General features: G+C 35.3%; 2 protein-coding genes across 4 annotated transcripts in view; one reads left to right on the forward strand and one right to left on the reverse strand.

Annotated features, from left to right (window-relative positions):
* The window catches only part of LOC150109862 (uncharacterized), a 244348-nt gene extending 243180 nt beyond the window's left edge, over positions 1 to 1168 (forward strand). Inside the window, exon 23 of the mRNA XM_090396070.1 lies at positions 455 to 1168. Coding sequence (XP_090252196.1) covers positions 455 to 550 — 96 coding nt within the window. The 3' untranslated portion in view covers positions 551 to 1168. The remainder of the gene's footprint in view (positions 1 to 454) is intronic.
* The window catches only part of LOC150109861 (uncharacterized), a 391072-nt gene that overhangs the window by 271945 nt on the left and 95876 nt on the right, over positions 1 to 23251 (reverse strand). The window contains exon 5 of one of the 3 annotated variants that reach the window (XM_090415409.1): positions 3989 to 4338. The exons of the other annotated variants lie outside the window; for them this stretch is intronic. Within the exon in view, the coding sequence (XP_090271535.1) occupies positions 4292 to 4338 (47 nt within the window). The 3' untranslated portion in view covers positions 3989 to 4291. Of the gene's footprint in view, positions 1 to 3988; positions 4339 to 23251 lie in introns of those variants that run through there. 3 annotated transcript variants of the gene reach the window in all.

Consider the following 23251-nt stretch of genomic DNA (forward strand, 5'->3'; position numbering starts at 1 on the left):
CACCTATTATATGCAGGATGATACTATGTATATATTATCTTCCTTATTCTTGGGTATTCTGTACCCACAGATAGCCTGTCTATGAAAGGAGTTTCCAAAAATTTTTCCTTCTTTCACGGATGAAGAATTTCAGAGCCCTCCCACCTTACCAGTTTCTAAATAGAAAGAATTTAGCAGCTAATTATTAATAAACTAAATCACTAATTAACTAAATTATTTAGATACAACAAAAAATTAAAAAATGTTTAATATTACAAGCAAACTAAGTTTGGTTTGACAATGTTAACCCTTTCATTGGATAACATGCTTTACAAAACCCATAACTAATTCATCTAAATATGAAACAATCTTAAGAAGAGTATATAAAACTGCCACAAATTTTGGATAATGAAAATGAAATTCTCTTTTTTTAAATATTATAATAAAAAATAATCTTTATATATTTATGCTACAGGCAGGTCATACACCAAAATACTACTTCAAACATCCAGGAGAATTAACAGTTCAAGAGCTTCTAGAACCATATAAAACTGGAGATGATGATCAGTAACATATTTAGACACGCAAAAGAATGTCCAACATGCAACTTAAATTGGTGTCAAACATTTCAGAACAAAAATTCATGTAGTCATAAGGTATTATAAGATATTTATATCTCAGTAAATATCATTTCCCCCCGCCCCCCAAAAAATGCATTTACTGAGATCTGAATATCTTTCCTCTACTTAGGTTATCTATAATGCCCATAATTTAAATTGTAGGGTGTTGTCTCTAATTTCATATTCCTTTTTGAAAAGTGATGTCTAAAGCTTGTAAATAGTTCTGTAATGTTTCTATGATAGTTACTTTTCTTCAACTTGGTAACATGCTATTTTATTTATCAGTATTTAATATTGCTTCCAACTGTACTATTTGTGGTACAAATACATATGTAAAAATGGCATGCATTTATTAAGCTCTAAGAGCCAAAATGTGTAATAATCTAGTGTTACTTGTATATGTGACATTTCATGTATATTTTGCTTGTTAACTTTTTTGTACAGCATCAGGTGAAATCGAGAAAGGTTTCATATTTTAATACGTAAATATATCATATGATACCATATATTTATCTGATTTTAATATATCATATGATTTGTTCTCATGCCTGCTTATCCTTTTTACTCAGTACCAAATATAACACAATTCCATCAGTTAAAATACCAATTTACAGAATTTATTGGTGTTATTTTATTATATATATATATATATATATGACATGAAATTCCAGTGAATACCATAATAACAAACAACACAGAAAGCTTTTAGCAATATATTTCAAACAACCAAATATCAAAACTCCATCAAAACAAAATAAAATGGACTCTTGAGGTAAACAGTCTATGACAGAAGAAACACATATTATACAAGAATACTGGAAAAAAATACATATCTATGGAGCAAAAAGTAAACTAAAGAAACACATTTCTTCACAATGTATTAAATACTTACTTCTAATACACAGCATATTATTATTGTTATTATTATTACAGAGCATCATCATCATCATGGAGTCTGTAACCTCATTGCAGGAGACCATGCTAACCACAATGCCTCTTATCCTCTAATTAATTTTCTTCATTGAGAGAGAGCATTCACAGAAAAAAAATGTAGTCTTTATATCCTTCCTAACTACATTTAATCTTTGAGAATGAATATTTGTTATCCAATCATGTGAAAAATTTCATCACCATTTACTCCGTAAAATCTTTTTAGTAACTTGTATATTACTATCGTATCCCCTCTTTCCTGCTTCTCAGCTAAACTTTACAACTAACAAACCTTCGACCCAATCTTGTAAAATTTCTACAAGCCATAGACCATTTGGACTCTGGCCTCTTCACCACTTTTACCTCTAAGAAATCCATGTGACCAAATTTTTACATAGCAAACAGAAGTAGTGATATAAAGGAATAGGAGAAATAATACTCCTTATCTCTGCTTTTCAGTTTCATTCTGAACTATTTTGCCTACTTGTATGACATATCTCCTGAACTCCAAATCCCTAGCCTCATCAACTTCTTAGAGTACATTGCCATCAAGCTAATATAAAGCCTGCAATCTTTTCAGCCCAAAATGTATATACCCTTTGCCTTGTTACACTAGCAATTATCCTTTGCCTGCACTTTAGTCTATTCAAATAATCTTTCAAAATCTCTACATCAACTTTATCATTTATCCCCCCTCCCTCCCCCACTTCAGCATTATTCTCCCTCAAATCATTGCTAATATCATTACTTTGTGAACCGAATAGCAATGGCTCGAGTTTGGAGCTCTATGCAATACCACTAGTTTTTATGTCACTTCACCCATGCAAGGTTATAAATCAATAGCACCTTAGTCATATGGTTGGGTATGGATTTATTATTTTTATTTTTTATTATTTTAAAATGTTTAAATATTTTGCAAAATCAGGAAACTCTGTTCTAGAGACCACATATAGAACTTTTTCAAGTCAATTTGGATCTCTAGTAATCAACAGTGGTCTCACATTGGGCAATGAAATTTATCTTCCATCAAAAAACAACCATAAATAACCATGCCCTCGATAGGATTTGAACCCACAGTCTGCTGCGTTGGACAATGGATATGTTAATCCCTCAACCAACCAGTCTGGAAGATCCAACTCTTCAATGCAACTCCACCATATACTATACTATATTGATATCTGTTTCTCAGTGCCCTTTTATCCATTTCACCAACTTGTCAATTCCCATTCACTCTAACTTATGTAATAGGGTTCTATGCATATCTGTCATGCCTTTTAAAATCTAGCAATATCACAGTATAGCTCCTTCCCTTACCAACAACTATAAATGATAACGACTAACCCTATTATAAATGAAAACAACTATAAATGATAATGACTAACCTTATTATAAATGAAAACAAATTAACAAAAAAGAATGAAGCGAACATATAACATTGCACATTGGTTCAAAACTATGCTGAAACAGAATACAATGTGACCTTCACAAATAGAATGGAGCTCCTGTGATGAGTTATGGCTCAAATGAAGTTAAGTAACAATAATGATAATAATAACTTTGCCTTAAAACTTCAGATCCATCCTCAAACCATTAGTGAAAATTATTCCATTTCTTTCTTCTAGTATTTATAAAATCATATTGATATAAATATCTCTGCTTAATTATATGTAACACAAATAAATTCCACACTTATATTAATTTTAGTTATAAAACAAATATGTAAAGATCTAAGAAAATCTTTAAAAATTTCAAAATGTTATTGCATTGCTAATGATCTAACTGATAATTAGCATATTATTTCAATCAACAAATAATGCAAATAGTACTCTGTGTATGGCATTATTATCACAGCAACTGTACTTAGAGTTGTTTTTGGTCTATATACTGTAAATACTCAGTTTATTTATTGTCATTTGAAGAATATTATTTTGTAGCATTACAAATTATGTTGCCTAGTTTTGCAAAATTGATCAGACTTAAACTAAAAGTGAAAAGGTTCAGATTTTATTACATCTGAAATAATTAAATTTTATTAAACACTGGAGTGGAGTTATAAATATATAGAAAGATAGACAAAAATAAGACATGCTTATGAATTATTGCAAAACACCTTAAGAAAAAGGAAACTTCTAATCAAAAAAGACTAAACAGACTTCATGCTTGTTTAATTTTTTCTAAAGGCATTTTCTGTGAATACTAACTAGAATAAAGCAAACAGAATATAAAGTAAACTTACTTAGTTTACTTTATGCAAATTGAAGATGAAAAATTCCATATTCTCTGATTAGAGACATATATCTGTGTTCCCTATCAAATATTCATGCTGTATTATAAATATATCTATATTTACAATACGATTTGTGCACTATTGTGCATCATTTCTCATCCCTTTCCTTGATTATATTTGCAATCTGCAATTTTAGTTTTCTTTTTAGGCCTTCCGAACCAATAAACAAATCCCTTCTTCATGCTATTCTAGATATATCGTACAGTATTATTGCTAAAATCTCATAAAACACTGATAATCTTATTGTCATTATCATCATTACCTGATATCTCCAATATAAACTATATCTATTATAATAATTATTAATACTATTGTTATTATTTAAAGAGTTCATGCTAAACACACAAATATGGGCACAATCACTCAGCATAAAGTTATAATTCGTTTGGTTGTTTTATGGATTTTGCTGATACACATGACTTGAAAATGCGTACGCACACACACACACACGAGATTGCCCAATGCAGATTATTACTCAATGAATATTTTGATGAAAGATCCACAATATCTTGAAAAATGGTACTGCTCTAGCCACAATAAAAAAAAAAAAAATTAAGTGGGAGGAGGCAAGAGAGAGATGATGAAAAATACAAAAAAAAAAGAGAGAGTAACATGTAATTAGAAAGAAAAATCCAGAAAAGTATCTGTTATTTGCAAATTGCAAAATTAGTTTTCACAATATTAAAAAAAAATTCAAATTCAAAAAATAAATTAACTACCTGAATATAAGGTTCCCCTTAAGCTTGATCCTTTATGAAAGTTTTTTTTTTACATGCTAATTGTCCTTAGAAATCTAATGTGTGTGTGTGTGTGTAAAAAAACACCATACTAAGACACTGCCACCAAACTGCACTGCTACAACTTGGCATAATATGCAGTTACTATATCTTAGCCTTGACATTAGCATATTAAACTATGCAACCTTTTTCCACTCCACATGATGTGGTGTCATTCCTGACAGCAAAAAACATGAAGCAGAAAAAGTTATAGAAAGTTTTTTTACTTGGTTATAAATTATAATTGAAAATGCCAAGAAATTATATTCTTGTTTAATACATTATCCAAGTGTAAGCACACAAAGTCTGAGCATAAAGGCTACATCTATATACAAGTAGCTTAGTCATGAAAATACTTCATGTGCAAACTTTGTTTGCTTATACTTGGATAAAAGATTAAACAAGAATATAATTTCTTGGCATTTTTAATTTAGCTACCAAAATGAATTCAAGTGTCAGTTATTTCAAGCTGATTGAAGGCCATGACATGATGATAGTAGGAGCCAATGTACCCAATGAGCCAAGCTGTAGACTGCAATTTGGTGACAGTATGTTCATATAGAGTTTTTTTTTTTGGATATGACACCACATTACATCAATGACAGTGTATAATATACTGTGCAACTGGATATGCTCCTTTGTGGTTACTGTTTGTTATATTTGTACTACTAATTTTGACTAATTATGAACTGTTATAAATTGATGATTTAGCTACCTAGATCCTACCTAAATACGTGGCCTCTCATATTAACAAGTGTCATAATTCTTCTCTATCAACACCTGCTCCAACAGAAACCATTAAATCAGACAGATCAAAGGTTCTCTATTTTATTTTTCTAAATTCATTCTCATATAACAAGAATGAATTTAGAAAGAATTTCTAAATTCCAAATCATTACTAATCCACATTTCTTATTCAATGCTTTTTGCCAACACTGTTCTTAGAACTTTCATTTCTTTTGCCTATTTTCAAATTATGTCTCTTATTTTTTTTTGTTAGTCCTCATGACTTTGCTGCATAAGATAAAATAGGCAAAAAAAAGTAACTTGTTAATCAAAAACTTGCAATGGAAGACCCAAAGTGGACTACATACTGTTAAAAAAGGTATGGCCCAGTGAAATACTCCTCATTATCTCATGATCTAAACCTCCATGACTAGAAAATATCCTTCTCAGATGTTTGAATTTTAACTATTCTTCAAGACTTGCCCATTGAATCTATTAATTAAAACAATAAATTAAACACTATTAATGTTTCCATACAATTTAAAACTACACTCTCATTCTTCTTGCTATTAATATGTAATCCATAGTTCTATGTCACACTGTTTCATTTGTCATTAGTTATGTTTCCTTTAATAATTATATATATATTCACATAGCCTCTAAGCTATGTGAATATACATATCACTGAGGATCAGAGCAACACTACTATCTCAAATAAAGCATTATATACATTAGAGCTTCTAGCTAAATGGCTTAAAGTTTTGATTGGTCCTTCTCTGAGAGCATTCTTATTTCTTATCATTACAGAACCTAATAAACTGGACATTCAACACATATGTAATGAAACAAAAAATTTTTACAGTTTAAATCAGGAAGTATAATTGTATAATTTTCTCTTTTAGGAAACTCCAAAATGTTCAATGCAAAAATGAAACATAAATACAAACATAATCAAAGATGAACTGAGTAACAATATAAGTAGTATATATATATTACGCACAAATTATGAAATCGCACAATCCATGAACTGTATAACATGCTTGCACAGTTCGTGGAATGTGTAGAATTTTGAAATGAGCATTACATTTTCTGCTCATTTCATGAATTGGGTGCATAGTAACAGTAGCAACGCATGATGCGTGGAAACTTGTTATAAACTGGTGAAGAGCATTTCTTATTGGTTGTTCTGCAAGTTGCTGTAGTAGCAGGACCCACAGCTTATATAATATGTGACGATTAGGTTTTAAAGAGCATTTCTTATTGGTGTAGTAGCAGGACCCACAGCTTATATAATATGTGACGATTAGGTTTTAAAGAGCATTTCTTATTGGTTGTTGCTGCAATTTGCTGTGTTTTTAGAATTTTTTGTAATAGTATTAGTCAAGTGTTACAGTAAATTTGTACATTACATCAGAATTGCTTTCGTCGTATTTAGTAAGGTTAGTTTCTCATTGGCGTGAGTTGCAGGACCCGCAGCTTATATAATATGTGATGATTAGATTTTAAAGAGCATTTCTTATTGGCTGTTGCTGCAAGTTGCATCTTACATAACATGTGACAATTCGTCACTATTAACTTAATAAAGTGATATTTTAGGTTTTAAACATCCATATTTGTTAAATTTTAGATCCCTACATCCAAAATGGAAGATTTAGAAAACGCTGTTAGAGAATGTGATATCTTATGGAATAATGAATTTTAACAATATGTCATAAACCTTCTAAATGATAATAGATCTGGCGTTAAAAGAAGTAGACAAGAATATCATCTTAGAAGTAAGTACGCCATATCAAATTTAGTGGGTGTAACGAAAGTAGTGACAAAAAAATGGTCAATTTATGGCAACAAAAGAATCCGCTATTTCTATAATTTGTGATATTCATCTCTTTATTGGTCACAAAGGTGAGACAAAAACCCACAATAAAATAATGGAAAAGTATGCTAACATTCCACGACAAATTGTTTCTGAATTCATAAAACAATGTGAAAGATTCACAGAGAAACTAAAAAGGAAGGAGACCATTAAAGGGATTGTTGTTAGACCTATTACCATAAATGACATGAATCAAAGGGGTCAGGTAGATTTGACTTTCAAAGCTTACCAGATGGGAATTTCAGGTTCATCATGCACTATCAAGAGCATCTGGCAATGTTTCATTTGCTTCGAGTGCTGGCTTCAAAAACAGCAAAGAAAGTAGCTCAACATTTACTAGACATTTTTCTTGAGTATGGTGCTCCACGTGTTTTGCAATCTGATAATGGAAGGGAATTCACAGCTCATTATCAAAGCACTTTCTACTCTTTGGCCAAACTTAGTTTTAGTAAATGGAAGACCCAGACACCTGCAAAGTGAAGGATCAGTGGAAAGGAGCAATGCAACACTTAAAGATTCTTTAGTTGCATGGATGAGAGATAATAATTCTTCCAACTGGAGTATTGGAATAAAATATGTTCAGTGGAGTATGAATACCACATACCATGAAACTATAAAAATAGAGGCTTATAAAGTCCTGTTTGGAATAAAACCTAAAGTGGGTGTTGGTACAAATCTTCCAACAGAATTTCTGAACAAAATTCAGTCAGGAATTGATGAAGAGAATTTCATGGATATGTTAAACTACACTGACACCGAGAATATATTCAAGCAAGTACTAATTTCAGAACAAAATGAAAATTCATTTATCGGGACAAATGTAACTGTAAATAATCATAACAATGAAGAATACATTGAATTATATGAAGAATCTATTACAAATAACAATGAAACAGTGCAAGAAAGTCATGAATACGATTTGATAGACAAAACCAGAAAATTGAATGGAGGAATTCTTGATGATTCATTAGGCAATCAGAATCCAAATTTCTCAGATACTGACATTGATGACCTCCATCCAGCAGTCAAGCTGAGGAACATTGCAAGTCAGAACATGAAGTATATCGCTACAAAAATGGTTAAAAGAATAAACAAAAAACTAAAAGAATTGGAAAGTGGGTAAATGTGTTTGTACCATCTTTTGATCATGGTCGAGGAGATCCGGCAAACTTGATTGGAGTAATTCTTGACAGGAAAGAAGAGAAATACAGAATTGGTATCGAAGGTGGAGTTATTGAAAACTAGCTTGAGAGAAATTGTTTTGAAAAGGTTGATTTTCAGGGACTATCTACAAATGAAGTACCAACTATAGACCTCAACATCAGAGCTCTAGTTCTCTAGTTCTCCAACTTTGTGGAGGTAATAGACAAGGATTAAAAAGATGCTCTTGTAAAACAGATGCTCTTATTTAAGTTAAGGGATATTACATCCAATATTGTTTTTTAGCCGAATAAGAAACTCAAAGAGTTTCATGCCGAATATAGAAACTATATAAAGTTCGGCAATTCCAAGTGTAAGCAAATACCTGGATAGTGAAACACCTGACCCATTTGGTAGTGCAAACTGAGGCAACTCATAGTAAGGGTTGAGCAAGCTTCGATCACTGTTCTTGGTATTTACCCATAATGTGAACTATAATGCCAAGCGTAATTCCAAGCGTAAGCCATAATGTTGCTTACGCTTGGAATCGCCGAACTTTGTATAGTTTCTATATTCGGCATGAAACTCTTTGAGTTTCTTATTCGGCTAAGAAACAATATGGAATGTAATATCCTTTAACTTAAATAAGTCCATGTCACCGAATTAAAGCCTTTGGCTCTTCTTATAATTAGTAATTCAGATGCTCTTGTTTACTTGTTAGTTGTAACCAAAGATGTTTGGTAATAATATTTTTCTTGTGTTTTGTCAAAGTACATAACTATTTTTATGTAATAAAAGTTTTTGAATTAAAACTATTTTATTACTCTTGACCTGTTTATCACCTATCTATATGCTATAACTATGCACCCAATTGAAATGAGCAGAAAACGTAATGCTCATTTCATGAATTGTGCAAAATTCTATACATTCCACGAACTGTACAAGAGTGTTATACAGTTCATGGAATGAGCAAAAGTGTTGCGCATTCTGTGAATTGTGCGATTCCATAATCTGTGAGTAACATATGCTGTAACTATGCACCCAATGTAATGAGCGGAAAATGTAATGCTCATTTCATGAATTGTGCAAAATTCTACACATTCCACAAACTATACAAGCATATCATAGAATTCATGGAATGAGCAAAAAAGTTGGGCATTCCATGAATTGTGCAATTTCATAATCTGCATGTAACATATACATGCTTGGAACATAGTCTTTGTTACAGTTAAATCACTTGTGACAGTGGTAACAATATAAGAAATGACACTCTACAATGGCATGATGTATTCCATAATAAATATTGTTGATATTTCTGGAGACAGAAAAAAAATTACTTTTTTTTGTCAGTATAAATAAAAAAAATTTATATTGCATGCATTTACAATAAATAAACAATCTGTGAATCCATGAGAATAGATACTTCTTTTGTTGGAAACATGTTCATGAGTCTTTCACATCCCTCCACCTAGTGTTCCAGCTGTGTTCTGTAATTAACTTGCTAACATTACCAACATTGAAAGATGTCATTTAAAAAAATACCATAACACAGTAAATCAGAAAAAAAAAAGAGAGAGCAAATCTAGCTCTCTCTTCAAAAAAGCATAAAATCATAAATAGCACAACTGAAAAATGAAAGAAAAAATATCCATACAAAATAACAAGTAAAAAAAAAATCTACTTCAGCATTTATGGTCTTAACCATAAACATAAGTGATATGTACCACCACATAGATGCACAAGAATCCTGACAAGCATACAGTGGAAATATCACCTCCTTATAAGCAGGTGATATTTCCACTGCATAAGTACATTGTTGAATATCTGTGCACAAATCTGGTCACCCACTTATGTGGATAATGAAGTATTGGAAGGAAATAATAAGGAAGGAAATGGCGTGATGCAGAAATCGAAAGTGGAAAAAACCAAAAGAATGAATGATAGTGAAAGTCGGATGCATGTTGGACCGAAAGTACAGCAGCACAGAAGGATGAATGACAGTGAAAGTGAGAAGAGAGTGTCGAGAGTTCATGCTTTCTAATTTTCTAATGAAAATTAGAAAGAATGAATGATAGAGAGAGAATGTGACGCGAGATTCGGAAGTTGAATTGGATTCGATGAGGAAAGAGATGAAATGGATGCGGAATGAAATTAAGAAAATTCGAGTAAATACTATTAAAACTAATCATGATGGCACAAAAAAGTTAATGAAAGATGAGCAAGTGGCGTTATATGGTGACTCATTATTAAAGGTGTGCTGGATGATAGGATGCACAAGGTATGTTTTCCAGGTGGTAAAATGAGTAGAGTGATTGAGGCATTGGATATGAGGAGGGCACGAGCAAAGGAGTTGATGGTTTTAATCGGCACAAATGATTTGACAGAGGACAAAGAGCAAGTCAGAATGGATCTCAGGAGGCTGCTTAGAAGGATAAAAGAGAATAGTGTGACAGGAAGGGTAGTCAGCATGTTGCCTAGGTATGACTGTGGTGAGATTAGGCAGAGAGCAAGGATTATGAATAATATGCTGGCTGAAATGTGTGAGGGGATAGGAGTATAGTTTGTTAATGTGTGGAATGAGTTTGAAGGAAGAAGTGAACTGTATGGGAGCGATGGACATTTGAGTGGGTTATGGTGGGAGTCACATGGAGAGAGAGAGCTGCTGGAAGGTAGAGAAGTGAGTAGAGAGAATGAATCAGATCAAGTGGGAAGTGATGTGGAAGAGCAGGAGAGTAAGACAGGAGAGACTGAAGAGGTGGTTACGAATGGGGAAGTGAGTGGCATGAGTACAGAAAATGAGAGAATGGGTGTGCAAGAGGAACAGGGAAACGGAGAGGCTCAAGGTGAACAGGGATACACAGCGTGAGAAAGGTGGATGCTCCAAGAGGATGTGAGAGCATGTGTAGACAGGAAAGAAATGGGATGACCTGGGATCAAGAGGAACCAGTTGGAATTGAAAAGGGTTTTAAAATGAATAAACAGAAAGGGAAATTGTCCCAGTCGAGCATGGAGAGATCACATCAAGTGAGTGGTATCAGTGGAACTAGCTGTAGATCCAGAAATGAGCTGTTGTGTTTGTATACAAATGCTAGAAGTATAAGAAACAAGGCAGATGAAATGGTTGCATTAATTGCATCTGTTCACCCAAAGATTGTCGGAATAAGTGAGACATGGTTGGAAGAGGACGACATCCTGACAGGAATAGAGTATAATGAAGGAAGGGTATAATGTGTTTCGTGAGGATAGAAGGGGTAAAAAGGGAGAGGAAGTGCTGTTGATGATAGAGAAAGAGTTATGTCCATACAAAGTAGAGCTTCAAGAGGAGAAATAGTGCCAGTGGTTTTGAGGCAGTATGGTGTGAGATAGAGGTGAATGGAATCAAATACTTGGTTGAATATTGTTATAGACCAGGTAATGTGGATGTGGCAGTAATGAACTGTATAATCAAATTAGTCAAGCAAATAAGAAAAGAGTGATCATAATGGGCGATTTTAATTATGGCAATGTAGACTGGAATGATGAGATAACAACTGGAAGTAAAGAAAATGAGTTTCTTGAGTTTTTGAGGGATAACTACCTCAGACAGTATGTAACAGAGGGCATGCGAGGATTGAGGGTCTTGGATTTGGTCATCTCATCAGAGGATGTAATTATAAATGAGGTGTCAAATCATCCACCAATTGGTGAGAATGACCATGTGGTGTTTACCTGGGTGTTGCCAGTAGTGTGAGGACCTCTGTGAGAAAATGGGATATGTGGAACTACAAGGGGAGTGATTATGAAGAGCTCAGGAGACAGCTTGTGGGTGTAGCATGGAATGAGGAGTTAGCTGGAAAAGAGATCAATGCAGCTTGGGGGATTTTCAAAAACTATCTACTAGATGCAATGTCTAAGAGTATTCCAAGGGTGAGAAGGTTAAATAAGGTAGGTATGAGATGGATGAATAAAGAGATTAAGCATGCAATACAGAGAAAGAGGGCATTGTGGAAGCAGCATAAGAGAAGTGGAAATAACCTATTCCATGAGGTCTACAAAGACCAGGCAAAGAGGGTGACTTGGTTGGTGAGGGTAGATAAAGAGAGGTATGAACAGCAGTTAGTTAATGAAGCCAAAAAGAGTCCTAAGGAGTTCTTTCAATATGTAGCCAGCAAAAGAAAGAATGATTATGGAAGGATGACAGTGATAGGGGAAAATGGCATAATGACAGCTGTTGCAGAATGTGTGGTGAAGATACTTAATGAGCAATTCATAAAGGTCTTTCAATCTTGTGAATGTGACTTCATGGAGAGATTGAGAGCAGTAGATGATGGGGCAGAGAGACTAATGTAGGTGAGCAAGAGGTGTATGGGGAGTTGAGTAAACTAGATGTTAATAAGACTGTGGGACTTGATAATATATTGCCACGTATTCTGAAGGAATGATGCCAGGGAGTTGATGCCTGTATTGACATATTTTTTTAATGACTGAGTTCTTGGCATATTTTTTTTCTTGACTGAGTGCAAGACTTGCACTCAGTCCAATCCCTAAGGAGTGGAAGGAGAACAAGATTGTGCCACTTCATAAAGGAGGTGAGCGAACTCAAGCATCAAACTATAGGCCTATCTGTGTGTCAGGAGTGTTGTGGTTAAGTTGTTGGAGAAGCTTGTGAGAACTAGGATCCAGAGTTGGGTTGACAACAATGGTATTATCTTTGATGGACAGCATGGATTTGCTAAAAGGGAGGTCATGTTTTAATAATCTTACTTACTTATTACAATAAAGTGACTGCTTCCTTGGACAGAGGAGAAGGATTTTGATAGAGTACCTCATGATAAATTGATAGTAACTAAAGCAGATGGGGTTGGATATTAGATTAGTGCATTGGATTGGGGACTAGCTATCTGATAGGTATCAACAAGTTGTGTATGGGGAAGCAATATCCAGGAAAAGGAAAGTCAATAGTGGAGTGCCTCAGGGGTCTGTTTTGGGGCCATTACTATTTAACTTGTATATTAACGATATAGGTGAAGATTTGGATGGAGATATTCAGTTGTTTGCAGATGATGCAAAGTTGGGATGAACCATGAAGAGTAGCGAAGATGTTGTGGCCTTACAAGAAGACTTGAATAAATTGAGTGATTGGACCCTGAAATGGGAATGCGAGTTCAATGTTGCAAAATGTAAGATTTTAAAATTTGGAAAACAAAGATGGGATGCAGAATTTATGGTTGGTGAGGATATATTGTTGGAAGTGGAAGAAATAAGAGATCTGGGACTGATAATGGATAAGGATCTGAAATTTAGGGTACACATAGCCAAAATTGTGAAGACAATACAAAGGCTTCTGGGAATGATGCAGAGGACATTGACGTGTAGAAGTAGGGAGAATCTTGTTCCGTTGTATAAGGCTTTGATTAGGCCACACATGGACTATTGTGCCCAGATTTGGTCACCTGGTTTTCAGAAGGATGAAGAGATGTTGGAGAGGGTATAAAAGTGATTGACTAAGGTAGTTTCTGACCTCTGGAATGTCAAGTATGAGGAAAGATTGAGAAGATGCAACTTGCAGAGTCTGGTGGACAGGGGGAAGAGGGGAGATATTATAGAGACCTACAAGTTATTAAGGGGTTGTTATAGGATCAATGCTGGAGAGGTTCTACAGAAAATAGTGGGAGATTGGGAGAGAACCAGAGGTCATCCCTGGAAACTGTATAAAGAGGGTGTGAGTAGGGGAGTGATAGACAGGTTTTTTCGTGCAGAGTTGTGAATGATTGGAATGCCTTGCCTGAGAGTGTGGTGTCTGCAAGGAGTTTGAATGTGTTCAAGGCACGGTATGATGAGCTATGTGTGTGTGATAAAAGGACCTCCCAGATGACTCTTTGACTCCATGAGGTCTTGGGGTAATAATAATAATAATAATAATAATAATAATAAGTATTAGAGAGTGCAGAAGTGAGTAAATAAGATTATCTCATGACTCTGGAATGTTGCATATGAGGACATAAGAAGGAAATGTAGTCTGTAGAACCTGAAAAATAGGAGAAAGATTGGTGATATAAAAGTTGGTGAAAGGAGCATATCAGATAGAACAGGAGAATGGCCAATGGTAGAATGAGGAAATTTCTGGAAAATATAAAAAATCATGTAAGCAAGTGATGAGTGATGAATGAATGCACTGCTAGAGTAGGTAATGAATGCTTCAACACTTGAAGCTACCTACTTAAAAAATTTGAATTTTTTCTAGGCAATGTACAATAAGTAGTGTAGCTTGTGGTGTTTTGGTCTACTGCGATAAGTCTTCGGATTCCATAGATGCATGGGAAATATTAAAAATAAAGAAGTTTGCAGTTAGTAAGGCCTAACATAAACTCCATCTACTTACCAGATGGTCTTAACCACAAACATAAGTGATACATACCACCACTTACTTCCACCCTTGGATTTTTTTCTCATCCAGATTTTAAATTAAATAAATTGTGAATATTAGTTCTTCTTGTTGTAAAAGTTTGTTTGGATTTTCTTGCTGATCTTGACTTGATTGCTTGATCCCTTGACCATTTGCACAAGATTTAACTTTAAATTTAAAATGACATCATTAAGCCAACCACTCATATTACTCTTATGCTGATTTTTTTTTTTTAATTATTACTATTATCCGTTTTGTGATGAAATGGAAAGTGATCATTCAATAACTCAACTCTGCTTTTGTAATTTTCCTGTCATCAGCATTTTAGTCATCAAAAGTCATTCTTTCTTTTATACCTTTACTCTCGAAAACCTCAGATTTCCATTTTCTGTTCAGTTAATTTCCTCTCATAAAAGATTTTGCTATGCTTACCACACTGGTCACACTTCTTGCCTATAATATAATCTGTACTGCTAATAAGCTTGCTGATCACCTTTCTCCTTATATATCTTCTTGTTCTCCCACGCCCATAAAAATGAAAAATTCCATCAACTGAAATCTTATATGCCCCTTTCAGAAGTTTGTAAGTCTCAATAATATCACCCCTCTTTGTCCTGTTTACTAATGCCTGCAGTCTACAAATTCTTAATCTGTAAATCAGTATCTTACATGAGTCTTCTGATGCCATGGAGACACTATAATAATAATAATAATAATATCTTCACATGGATGATATGCCCACGGAAAGTGATCATTCAGTAATTTAACTCTGCTTCTGTAATTTCCCTGCTATCTGTTCATTTCCATTATCTGTTCAGTTAATTTCCTCTCATAAAAGATTTTGCTATGCTTACCACACTGGTCACACTTCTTGCCTATAATCTGCACTGCTAATGAGCTTGCTGATCACCTTTCTCTTTATATATACCCTCCACAAAATTTTCTTGTTCTGCACCTCCTACTTAATGATACATCACATCCTCCCACCCAAACCTGATAAGAATTAAATGGATCCTGACTCTTTGTCAGGATCCAGTCCCCCATTAAAGTCAGTGATATTCCAAGCATTACTAAAATACTTCTCTTAGAAGATTCATATGCCATTGCTTCAAGCTACTGTATATTTGGCAAGAAATTATTCTTGTTTTATGCTTGGACAAAGATTAAATGAAGATTATAATTTTTTGTTTGATATTATTTACTTTATAACAATGTGAAAAAATTTTCAATAACTATTTGTGATCAAGAATCAGTATTAAAAATAAAGTGGAACACCATTTTATCACTTGTACATGAAAAATACATACTATTATTATTATTCTTAAGAGAGACCTCCATATACTACAAGCACCAGCTATCATATTTGTTCTGGAATTCATTCACCCTACTTGCACACAGAACCTCCAATCACAATCCATTCAAATCACGCACCACTCTATCAGAGAAAAATCTAGATCTCATCACATTCTTAGTAGTATTCATTCTCAGCTTCCAAGGATACCTTCTTGTCCATCCCCCATAAAAATGAAAAATTTCATCAACTGAAATCTTATATGAAATCTTTCAGAAGTTTGTAAGTCTCAATCATACCACCCCTCTTTCTCCTGTTTACTAATGCCTGTAGTCTACAAATTCTTAATCTGTCTTCAAAATATGTCTTCGATACTAATATAATTTTTAACACTCTCCATGTAATGTTTCTTTCATAAACTTTGCTTCCAAGTGAGTACTACATGACCACTGTCATGAACCAGAACAAGAATAGTTACATATTTAACTGAAATGCCCTTCGATGCTATAATAAATTGTTTCATTCTTCTCATGAGATTTTACTGCTACCCAATCAATGTTTGGATAATTAAAGTCCCCATTATTATTATTATTCAGGCCTCCTTGGAGTCAAAAGACTCCTCGTGGGAGGTCCTTTCTAAGAAACACAAGTCTATCAAGATTCATCGAGGGAGGTCCCTCCTAGGAAATACTAAGTCTATCACTCCTTAAACGCACTGACCGTTCTCACTCTCACCACTCTATCAGGCAATGCATTAAGTGGTTCAACCACCCTCCATGCAAAGAAACCACTCCTCACCCTCTTTCTCACAGTTTCCTTTCATAACTGTGAGAAAGAACTCCCCAGTGTCAACCCTGCAACCACCTCTCAACAGTTTAAAAGTCTCAATCATATCACCTCTCCTTCTTCTATCCACCAAACTCTGCAGTCCATACTCCCTCAGCCGATCCTCATAACTAACATTGTACAGTCCTGAAACTATCTTTGTTATCTGCTTCTGTACCCTTTCCACAGTTAATTTATTGCCTTCAAATCCTGGGGACCAGATCTGAGAACAATAGTCTAAGTGTAATCTGATCAGAGTTTTATACAACGGAATGATAACCCTTTTATCTCTGCGGTTCAGTATCCTTCTCATTATTGCAGCAATTCCCTGTGTTATCTTCACTATCTTTGCAATATGTCCCCTAAATTTCAGGTTTCTATCATGATTAATCATCTTGATTTGGTGATGCATTTTCTTCATCACTATCAACCGATCCACCACGTCTGTAACAACATCCCATGATGTATTTGATCTTGTTAGATTCCACCTTGCACCAAATGGCTTCAAACTCAATGCTACATGAAATACTGTTACTAGTACTAGTACTACAATCATAGGTCTGAACACTAACTGGATTCCAGTCATCTAATATCATTAGCGGCACATCCCTCCTCTCCTACCTTGTCTATCCTTTCTAAAAATACTATACCCTTTGCACTCAATACCAGTTAGGATGTCTGATTCAGATAGCAAGGTCTCACTAATGTCTATATTCTGAGGTCCCAATATATTGACCAAGGCAACAACCTCTACTCCTTTATTTCTGATATTCCTAGCATAATAAGACATAAGCTACCTGCATGTTCTTTTATATACTCGTCTGTAGTCTGTGTGACATTATTATTATTATTACCCTAAGACCTCATAGAGTCAAAGACTCATCTGGGAGGTCCTTTTATCATACACACAGTTCATCATACCGTGACTGGAACACATTCAAACTCCTTGCAGAAACCACACTCTCAGGCAAGGCATTCCAATCATTTACAACTCTGCACAAAAAAAAAACCTGCCTCTCGCTCCCCTACTCACACCTTCTTTATACAGTTTCCAGGGATGACCTCTGGTTTTCCCCCATCTCCCACTATTTTCTGTAGAATTTCTCCAGCATTGATCCTATAACAACCCCTTACCAACTTGTAAGTCTCTATCATATCTTCCCTCTTCCTCCTGTCCACCAAACTCTGCAAGTTGCATCTTCTCAATCTTTTCTCATACTCGACATTCCAGAGGTCAGAAATGACTTCTGGAATGACTACCTTAGTCAGTCGCCTTTGGATGCTTTTCAACATCTCTTCATCCTTTTGAAAACCAGGTGACCAAATCTGGGCACAATAATCCATGTGTGGTCTAATCAAATCCTTATACAAAGGAACAAGAATCTCTCCATTTCTACACGTCAATGTCCTCCACATCATTCCCAGAAGCCTTCGTGTTGTCTTCACAATTCTGGCTATGTGTCCCCTAAATTTCAGATCCTTATCCACTATCACCTCCAGATCTCTTATTTCTTCCACCTCCAACAATATATCCTCACCAAGCATAAATTCTGCATCCCATCTTTGTTTTCCAAATTTTAAAACCTTACATTTTGCAACATTGAACTCACATCCCCATTTCCATGCCCAATCACTCAATTTATTCAAGTCTTGCAAATCCACAACATCTTCACTACTCTTCATGGTTCATCCCAACTTTGCATCATCTACAAACAACTGACTATCTCCATCCAAATCTCCACCTATATCATTAACCGTTCTCATTCTCACCACTCTATCAGGCAATGCATTCCGTGGTTCAACCACCCTCCATGCAAAGAAACCACTCCTCACCCTCTTTCTCACAGTTTCCTTTCGTAACTTCCAGGGATTGCCCCTTGTCATGCTCCTTCCCGCTGTTCAATCAAGCGAAAGAACTCCCCAGTGTCAATGCTGTAACCACCTCTCGACCTAGGTCATAGGTCTGAACACTAAGTGACCAAATCTGGGCACAAAGATCTGTAAGTTGGTCAACTTACAGATCTCTGTTCTTCTCTAATGCCTTATATATGCAGACATCATTGCACATATTTGATGGGCTTGAACATGACAAAGACAAAGTCGAAATCGTTCTCTTGTGATCATTTCCATGATGAGGCCCATTCCTGTCATTAACACATTTACATAATATTGTCACTCGTACACACGTATTATCACCATTCCTTGCATTATAAGTTAGTTTCCCTAACTCTCTGCATTAGGTCTTATACCAGTTATGTATGTATACAAATTCTACATTGATTTAATCTCAGCCTAGCTCCCAGAGACAAAATCTTAATAAAGGTTGAAACCAGTCTGGGTAATGACCTTTCCCATAATGCATAATGTACAGATCTGAAAGGAAGTGTGTGCTGTGCATTATGTGATAATGGGCCAATTATGGGATATGATGTCAATCAACATATACTAGGTGTCCAAAAAAAGAACTTCGGGGTTTTCAATGAAATTTATTTTATTATCAAAGTACAATGTCACAAGTTTGATTACCTGTTAGTGTAACTCCATATGTGCACCATTTACAGCCCTACAAACATCAAAATAGAATTCCACCTCAGACCACACTCAGGTAAGCATATCCATAGGAATTGCTTCTACAAGGGTTGTTTGAAAAGTTTGGTAAAAAAATAAGTTAAACACATTTTTTTGGAAAAAAATCATCTTTATTTCTCAATATAGTCTCCATCGAGGGCTACACATTTGGTCCAGCGAGTTTCTAATTTTTTCATCCCATCTAAAAAGTAGGATTTGTCAAATTGTGCAAAATAGTCATTGGCAACCTTGACGACATCCTTGTTCAAAGAAAATTTTTTCTCACTGAGCCAAATTTTTAAGTTTGGGAACAAGAAGATGTCACATGGGGCAAAGTCGAGAATACAGTGGATGTGGAACCAATTTGAAGATCCATGCAATTTTGTCATTGCGACAGCCGATGTGTGGGATTGTCTTGACCAATCTTGGCTTTTTTTTTCAGTTCTTCTTTTAAACGGTCCAACAATGACACATAATGGCCTACTGTTATTGTTTTACCTTTTTCCAAATAGTCTATCTCCTTGCCAGCTGACAAAACAGACTTCACTTTTTTTGGTGCTCTTTCACTAGGCATTGTCCACTGTTATGACTGCTGCTTAGACTGAGATGTGTAGTGGTGGATCCAAGTTTCATCTGCAGGCAAGAATCAATGCAAAAAATCCTGCAAATTGTGATTAAACTGCATTGAAATGTCTTTTTGCACGTGTTTTTGATTGGCAGTCAACAATGATGGCACCAATCGCGAACACAGCTTTTTCATATGCAATTTTTCGTGCAGGATATTATACACCTGTTCAGTTGAGATGCGTACAATCTCAACAATCTCATGCTTTCACTTGGTGGTTTTCACGATACTATGTATTTTGTCAATCATTTCCTTCATAGTGACAGTTGGGCATCCAAAGTGCATTTCATCTTTGATGTACTTATGACCAGGTTTAAACTCATTTATCCAAAAATAAATAGTCTTTGATGATGGTGTAGAGTCCCCATGAACTGAATGTTACTCCGCTTTGATCTGCATGTCCTTCCACTTCTTCAAATAAAAGTGTTTTATCACTGCACAAAATTCGTTTTTTCCATTTTTATGAAAAATGCGAACACAGTCATTTTAAACATTTGCCAAACAAGAACTACACATCACATATTGGTAAAATTTTGCCAGGGGTCGTGAAAAAGATGATACGTGCCGACATTGGTATGAATGAATGAATTGTGTCACCATCTATTGGAAATTTACCAAACTTTTCAAACAATCCTAGTATGATTGCTGTTATATTCTATGGTGCAGGTGGGCAAGAAACTGGATTTTTTTTATTGATACACAATATCTTTTATGTAGCCCCTAAAGAAGATGGCCTATAACTTGTTATAAGCCATTGGAGTCAAATTGGGACTGTGTGGTGGCCAAGCAGTGGGACTTCCTCGGCCTACCCATTTTCCTGGGAATAGTTTGTTGAGCACAGTCCACAGAAATTATTATTATTACGGGCAACTCCAGGGAGTCCTTAGACTCATTGATGGAGGCCCTAAACATCATGTCTACACAACCATATGACATTCTCACAGTATCTATCATATCTTGGCTTGAACTCACTCATCGTCATAGCACCCACAACAGACTCTGGCAGCTTATTCCACTCATTTATCACTCTAAAAGCAAAGAACACAGCTCTAACACCCTTGCTAATCACATTCTTGCCCAGCTTCCATAGGTGTCCCCTAGTTCTCCCACCACCAGTCCTGATCTCAAAAATATCCTCTGAATTAATCCTATATAAACCCTTTAGCAATTTAAATGTCTCAATTATATCTCCCCTTTTCCACCTATCAACTAATTTCTGAAACCCACAAATCTTCGACCTGTTCTCATAAGGTTCATTTCATAGACCTGCTATCATCTTGGTCACTCGCCTCTGGATCCTCTCTACCTCCTCCCCATCAAGAAGAAACCTAGGTGACCAAATCTGGGCACAGTAGTCGAGATGAGGTCTTATCGAGGCTCAGTACAGAGGTACAATAACTTGCTTGTCTCTGCTCGTCAAAGTATTTTTCAACAACCTGATTTAGCCACTTTTGCAATGTGTCCCCTAAACTTCATCTCCCTATCTACCAACACTTCAAAGTCCCTGGCCTCATCAATCTCCTGGAGTACAGTTCCACCAATGTGGTATACTGCTGCTAATCCTTTCACCCCAAAATGCATAACCTTACATTTTGTCACATTAAATTGACATCCATTCTCCTTAGCTCAGACCTCCAATCTATCCAAGTCATCCGGCAAGATTTTGACATCTTCTGCATTCACTATGTGGCAGGGCTTCATCCTGTTCGAAAATGAGCCCTTCACATTCTCAATCTGGGGAAACAAAAAGTTCTCTAGCATATCCAAGTATGCCACACTTAATCGTCTCCTCATGGGAAAAAAATGGCTCAACAATGCAATCATGCATGATGCAGCAACAGGCATTGTCTTTCGGACTGTTACGGAAGAACTCCACTAGTTCATGTGGATTTTCTGACCCTCACACCTGACAATTATGGTGATTCATAACTCCATGCATATGAAATGTTGCCTCATTAGAAACTAAGCTGGATGGGATGAACAAGCCACAGTTTATAAGCATGAAGTTTGTTCATCACATCCAGCCTACTGATGGCTGGAGTGCATGATGTTGTTCACAAGTGTACTTGTGAATAACGTCATGCACTGTGCTTTTAGGAATGTTAAATTGATGACTCGCACTACAAACCAAACATTTAGGTTATTATGCCAGAGACAGTCAGATATGTTCCACGTTTTCCACACTTGTTGTAGGCCTACCTGGTGAGTGTCCTTTTAAAACATTTCCTGTTTTAAAATTCTTATAAATTCTTTCCAAGAAATGTTGATGCACTTATAGATGCTTTTATTAATCTGAGCATTCCAATCATGCGCCTGTCTGAAATTACTTTGGACAGTTGTCACTGACTTCATTTCTGTAAACCATAACATGCACTGTGTTTTCTCTTGTGGAGACATCATTACTACAGCATGGTGTGTTTGTACAGCTATCTGGTCTGTCAGCATCTGTCAATACTGCTATCTGGTGAACAACACTTGACTACAATTTGAATATTGTCACTTTACAAATATGCTCAAAACACCATCGTATAGTGGTCAAAATAGAAAACACTTGTGTTAGAAACCCTGGAGTTCTTTTTCGGATATCTGGTATAAGCAGCCAACATGATAACTGACCTGGGGGAGTTGCATGTATAAAAATAAACTGAGAGAATGTGGTCTTCAGAGTTTGAGAGGAATAGATAAAAGGGAGAGAGAGAGAGAGAGAGATTTGATAGAAATATACATGTCAATAAGGAGATCTTAGAGCATAGACATCAGATATTGAAGCTTCCAGCAGGTTGGGAATAAGGTCATTCCTCGAAGCTGATAAGGATGTGTGTTTAAGAAATGAGACAATCAAGGTTCTTCTCATGACATGGGACTAATGTGTGGAATGAGGGAGTAATTATATACTGTAAGTGAATCTTTAGTTAATGTATTCAAAGAGAGATATGATAGGTATGTAGGCACAGCTGACTAAAAAAAGGACCTTCCTCCTTCAACGAGTCCTTGGACCCCTGGGGGAAGTGTCGATAATACTAATAACTACCATTTAAACAACTTGCTGTTCTTACTGGTCGGTGTGTGTTAGATGGTCAATATAACAAGAATGAAAGATCTACAAATGATTTGCATTAAAAAATAAAGTAAACAATCACTTACCCAGTATCTAATTTAATATTAGTCATCTGTTTTTTTTTTATTTTATGTGATTACCACTCAAGAATGGTTATATGCCTATAGG

This window comes from Typopeltis vanoorti, chromosome 1 (genome assembly GCF_054136105.1).
Source record: "Typopeltis vanoorti isolate ZY-2024b chromosome 1, IOZ_Tvanoo_1.0, whole genome shotgun sequence".
Classification (NCBI taxonomy): domain Eukaryota; kingdom Metazoa; phylum Arthropoda; class Arachnida; order Uropygi; family Thelyphonidae; genus Typopeltis; species Typopeltis vanoorti.